At 49.3% G+C, this 6,000-nt stretch overlaps 1 protein-coding gene across 1 annotated transcript in view; it reads right to left on the bottom strand.

Moving 5' to 3' along the window:
• Positions 1-927: 927 nt before the first annotated feature.
• Positions 928-6,000, bottom strand: part of Trrap (transformation/transcription domain associated protein) — a 161,216-nt gene continuing 156,143 nt past the window's right edge. The window contains exons 69-71 of the mRNA XM_023713378.1: positions 2,922-3,125; positions 2,645-2,839; positions 928-2,033 (exon numbers count right to left, since the gene is read on the bottom strand). Coding sequence (XP_023569146.1) covers positions 1,749-2,033; positions 2,645-2,839; positions 2,922-3,125 — 684 coding nt within the window. The 3' untranslated portion in view covers positions 928-1,748. The remainder of the gene's footprint in view (positions 2,034-2,644; positions 2,840-2,921; positions 3,126-6,000) is intronic.

Below are 6,000 nucleotides of genomic sequence, written 5' to 3'. Positions count from 1 at the left end.
GAACGTCGTCAGATGGGCAGAACCTGGTTCTCAGCCACCCGTCACCTAGGGTGCAGCGAGGAGGCGTGGAGTTGAGCTAGGTGGGCTTCACCAGTAATGGACAAACTACTCACTCCCACTTGGAAATCCCTTCTCTATAAAAGAAGAGAGCCGTCCCTCCTGAGCTGAGGGCCCAGCTACCTCGCAGAACCCATGCAAGGACCTCCACAGTAGCCACTAGAGCCTCTTGCTGGCAAGGAGCTTATACCCAGGTCACAGCCCTGCTACCAGGGAACAAGCGGGCCTGTCTGTCCTCAGACTTCTGTCAGCAACGAGACCAGAGCAGTCAGCTTCAGCCACACCTTGGAAGGTCGGGTCAGATCAAAGGCCTGGGGGGGGGGGGGGCGCAGATCCAGCTACACGCATCAGTAAAGGGCTGTCTGTCCTCCTTGCAGAAACGCGGCACTCCCCAGTGGGGAACGACTCAGAATCCAGGTTAGAACGCACCAGTGCCACACTGCGAGGACATGGGCTCTTCTTGCTCTTCAAGCAACCTCTCCGAGTGCCAGCCTGGCCAGGGTTCTGAGGACACACGGACAAGAGCTGAAGCAGCAAGGCACACACCAGATGCTGTAAGCTGAGGCCTCTGGCACACTGTACATGGTGACACAGTGGTGGCCTGAGACAAGACTCAGCTGAAGGGGGCCAAAGGGGTCAGGCATGCTGTCCTGCTTCCAAAGAAAGATGGCTAGTCATTCCTCACCACAGTGCCCAAGTACACTTTGCATTTGCTTCTAAGCCCTGGGCCAAGACCGCATGTGACCACAGGGTCACTTTCCCTGGCCAGCAGCTTGCACTGTCACCAGCCACAGCCCATACTGGCCCTGTCCCAGTGGTAGAAATGCTGCACAGAAACAGAAATGCCTTAACATAAGTAACAGAGACAAACCCTTTTATAAAATATTTATTCTAGAAAACAACAAAAAATCACACTGTACAAATTTAGATAGAACACTCTCGCTGCTCAAGATTTATAAAAATGTGAACGTAACAAACACTGAAGGAGGAAACTTTCACTGCTGTTTTCTTTTTAACTTAGGAAGGAAAAAATGATTTTTTTTTTTAGGTACAATGAGAGAAAATGTCTAGAAGACATCCAGAGAGCCAACGATTAAAAGCCCCAGATCTACCTGCGCCTCTCTCACAGGCCAGATCTGCCCAGCTGAAAGCAGATCCAGCAGGGGCTGAGGACGGCCGCCCCCGAGAGGCGACACAGCCTGCCGGGTGCACGCTGAGGTTCAGCCAGGCTCCCAAAGCCGCTTACACAGCACAGCGGCTGACCTCTCTGCCTTCCTACCCGGGTTTATGTACACACCTTGGTACAAACGCACAAAAGCGTGGTAAGGTGTCGTTTCCGGAAGAGCTAAAAAGGGACATCCAGAGTTATCTCCTACCGCTCACTCCGTCCACTCACAGACAGAGGGAGGACCATAGAAAAGAATCCACGAAAAATCCCAGGCCAGAAGTCCTGGTTCCTTTAAAAAAAAAAAAAAAAAAAGGGTTTAAAAGCTTACAGTAGGCTCAGCTCTGCCATTTCTGAGGGCCTCGCTGACATCCTGGGGCAGCTCTCTCCAACGCTAAACTTGTCCTCTTTCACGCACAAACTACTGTAAAGTAACTTCAGCCCTTCTGTAAATAAAATGAACCGGGCAGAGAGAGGTCACAGAAGCCAGCAGCTCCTTCACATTCCAGGAGATGGGCAGCCGTGGTCACAGCCACGGGTGCCAGGCAGGGTCCATGCGGCACAGGTTGTCCAAGCTGTTGGCGGCAGCCACAAGGGTGTTGACTTTACTCTCCCCGCCTTCAAACTGAGCCAGGTTGTGCAGGCGGGTCATGATGGCAGTGACAGCTTTCTGGACCAGGGAGACCAGCTGTTGGCTGTCCATGTTCTCAGGCTGTCCGGCAGCCGAGAGAGGAGAGGAGGTATCCTCCTGTGTTTTCTTGTGCCAAGCAATGATTTCATCTCGGAGCACGGTTTTCAGAATGCCATCCACCTGGGTAAAGGAGAGAATTAAAGGACCCCCATTTCCCCACGAACAGCCCAGAGGAGGGGCAGCTTCCTGGTGAGGCCTCGAGGGCCTGCCTAACCTCAGCAGCCTGGCTGGCCATGACCCAGCAGACAGGCGGGGAACCCTCTGGAGACGTCACCTCTTCTACTGGGGCAGCCCATGCGCAAGAGGGGACACACCTTCCTGCTGGGCAAGCGTGGATGTGTCCTTTCTACCCACACAGCCGAGTGCCTTTCTAGGGTCAGCTAACAGTGAATAAAAAAAAAAGTGAACTTTTCTGCCTCACTACACCTCTGGAAGGCAGGGGCCACCTCACACTGAACATGTCTGTCCCCATATGCCAGGGCCATATATAAAAGGGTAGGCAAACACAAAACTGCTGCACTGACAGGCAGTGCCAACAGCTGGGGACACTATCCAGTAGAGCATTCTGGATTCTCTCTTGGAAAGTGGGTTCCTTCACATCCTGCTGCCACCAGGGACACCACTTCAGCATTCTGTCCCCCTGATAGCAGGTGAGCAGGTCCTATGAAAAAGCCAGCGTGTGCTGAGACCTGTGGGGCCTACACCTTCCAAGGAAAGGTACCATGACCCACCTTGAAGTTGGGCTGGGCAAAGCATCGTGCAACAGCGATCATGGAGGCAGTCAAGGGGCCAGAGACACCGATGGTGGTCAGAAACTCAGAGATGTTGGGGGTGAGGCGGAAAGGGACAGGGCGGTTGGCATCCAAGTCCCCAGTCGCATCATTTATATCAAATCGAAAATAGGCAACATTCAGCTTGCCGGTGTCCTGCATTTCAGAAGGAGACATGTCAGGGATGTGCTCAGCAGTGGAGAAGGACAGGGTGTGTCTGGCTGCTCACTCCAGTTACCTGAGCAATCTGTAACATCTCAGGGTTGAGTCTATTTAAATGCAAGACAAACTCTGCAAAGCCTATCAGTGCCAGCTGGATGGTGAACATCTTCCGGAAGGTCCAGTAGTCCGTGGCATTGGGCAGTGTGTGCAGTGCCCACTCTTTCAGCATGCTGCGTGGCACCATGTTGCTCTGTACCTCCTTGAGAATGTCTCGAAGGACCTGAAACACATCATTCTGTAACTCTTTCACCTGATTCGCTATTTTTTTCTACAAAGGGAAAACTCTCAAATTCCAATTACCTAGTTAAATAAGTACAGGAAATTTCATTGCCAGGGAGAGAAGGGGAGGGGAGAGGACGGGGAAAAAAGGGAGAGTGAGAAAAAGAATGAGCCAGGTGGTCCTGGCAAGGCCTCTAGTGAGCTCAGGGCAGGCTTCTTGCCCTACTGCAGTGACACCACCCACTCCCACCCTGCCCGCTCCGCACAGGTCTGAAGAGCTGATGGCCTCACAACCAGGCTGGCTGTGAAATTTGACAGCCTGACAGTGACTAGTAGGCAGAAGGGGTCTGGTGATCCTTCCCCAAAAGCCTCATTCCAAAAGACTATTTGGAATCTATCTGGCAGTTCCTGCAAACAGCACCATTCACAGGGCTTTGTCTCTGACTAAACTCCAATTTTACATCATCTCCCACCAGGGACAAGGATTTAACATCAAAGGTGCCTGAGGTAATGAGGCTGACAACTAGCGCCACAACAGGAAAAGCTGAGAATGAGCTATTTTCAAAAAAATATTAGGAGACACAAAAATACAGCCAACCCACAGGGGAAGAAAGTGAACTCATGCTATCAAGTCATCTGTATCCAGAATACATAAAGAATTTGCAATATACAGAGAAATCACCCAAATTTAAAAATAGAAAAGAGCTTGTATTTCTCCAATAAACAAACGTAAGTAGCTCATCAGCACAGGCAAAGATACCGGACATTACCAGTCATTAACCCTGAGATAGTACTTCATATCTACTAGGATGGTACAATAAAAAAAGGCCACGGGAAGTGTTAGCAAGGATATGGAGAACTTTATCCACTGAGTTCACTTTCTGAAACACTTTGGCCATTCATCAAAATGTTAATTAAAATGTGACTCAGCAACTCCGCTCCTGGCAGAGAGCAAAACCTCTTACCTAACACAGAGACATCCACAGACATCCACAGAAGCATTAGTCCTACTAGTAAGGAGGTGTAAACAACCCAAAGTCCATCAACCGATGGATAAACATGGTGTGTTGCGGTTTGTGTTGACACGCTCCCCTAAAGCCTCAGACAGTCATAGCAGGGGCACTTTTCCTAAGTGGCCGAATCTAGACTTTGTGACTGATCTATGATTCAATGCCGGGATTATGGGTGTGAGTGCTAGGCCCACCTACGGCAGGTAGCCCGCGTGCGATATTAGGGACAGAAAAGAGGCTAGTCCCTTTCTGTCTCTGTCTCTCTTGTTGCTTTTCCTGCCTTGGAATCAGTGAACTATGGAATGGAACCTCTACAAACTATGACCCAAATAAACCTTTCCCCCTTTAACTCTGGGTGTCCGGTATTTTGTCTCAGCAACAAGAAGAGTAACTAAGATACAGTTTATTCACATACTGTAGTACTACTTGGCCATAATAAAGGAATAAAGTACTAACACATGCTAGACAACAAATGAACCATGCAATTGTTATACTAAGTGAAAGAAGCCAGGCACCAGTTTACATACTACATTCATGCTGTGTTCAGAACCGGCAAATCCAGCGGCAGAATGCTGTGTAATCATCCAAGGGCTGGAAATAGTGAGGAATAGGGCTAGCAGGGGTGATGAAGAGGACTTACAGATACAAAGATAGGAGCTGGATGTGGTGATGCCTGCCTGTAGTCCCTGCATCTGCAGGCTGAGGCAGCCTGGTCAACTCAGGGAAAATTACCAAGATCCTATCTATTTACTTTATAGGGTGAACTGTACCTCACACCTCACTAAGAGTGTAAAAAATAAAACAAACAAACAAACAAACAAAAAACAGGAAGATGAAGGACAGAGTTAATAACAAAAGAAGCGAGGTAGAAAGAGATGAGGATACGAGATGGAATCATTCTGTGTTGCTGTTGGTATCACTATTCAGCAGGACCTGGGCACTACTTCTAAGCTGAACTAACATCAGTTTACGCATGCGTGGTCAGTTACACATGCTGCTTATGAAACGTTGGGCTCTGATGTGAGCATGTATTCACAGAAGTTACTGGCTTAAATGGTGGAGAATAAGCCCTTCTTTCCCCACAAGTACCTCACAACCACTCCTGGACACAGAATAAACAGGCCGTGAGCTGTGCCACAAATTCCTAAGGGAGGCCATAACAGACATTGCAGTCTGGGCCGCCATGGGCCCTGCCTGTGTCCAACATGCACTTATGGCCTCTGTCTTCCAAAAAAGCAGACACACTGCAATGAGTCCCTCAGGGCAGGTCATGGTTCCCCAGCCTTCTGGTCTCTCCTTGTGACAAACAGAAGGACCATGTGGCATGTGGTCACAACAGTGGTCTCTCGGTGTTCCACAAGCCTGGACAAGCTCTTCTCAGCAATGGCAGGAGGCTGCAAATGATGAGCAGGCCCTCTGTTCCCAAGAGGCTGTAGCTGATGGCTGTCCAGTATTCCTGAGGCCTGCATGAATCTCCTATCCGAGGTAATCCAATCAACGAGGCATGCCTGTTGTCACAGCGTGCTCTACTTTTTATCTTAGAAAATATATAAGGTACAGACATGTGTGTGCCCCATGGCTCAAGTGCACACTAGAGACACGTGAGTATTAAGTGGATCAACAGAGAGTGCAAGTAGTCTGCAGCACCTCAGATAGTAACTGGCTGCCAAGTGAGCTGGCAGTAAACTTATTTTTAAATTCTGATTTCTAAACTTCTTCGTAAGTACCAGAAGAGGACATGAACTCACCAAAGTTAAGATAAGCCCCTGGCAGCAAACATGCCATCACTACGGTCACTGACCATTTAATTCCACTCTCACAAGGCTACTGAAGTTACTTTGGGGGAGAGAGGACACTCAGAGAAAG

Source organism: Octodon degus, unplaced genomic scaffold (genome assembly GCF_000260255.1).
Source record: "Octodon degus isolate 3935 unplaced genomic scaffold, OctDeg1.0 scaffold00031, whole genome shotgun sequence".
In the NCBI taxonomy this organism is placed as follows: Eukaryota; Metazoa; Chordata; class Mammalia; order Rodentia; family Octodontidae; genus Octodon; species Octodon degus.
The sequence above is the reverse complement of the archived record's forward strand: the minus strand, read 5'-3'. Positions and strand labels throughout refer to the sequence as shown.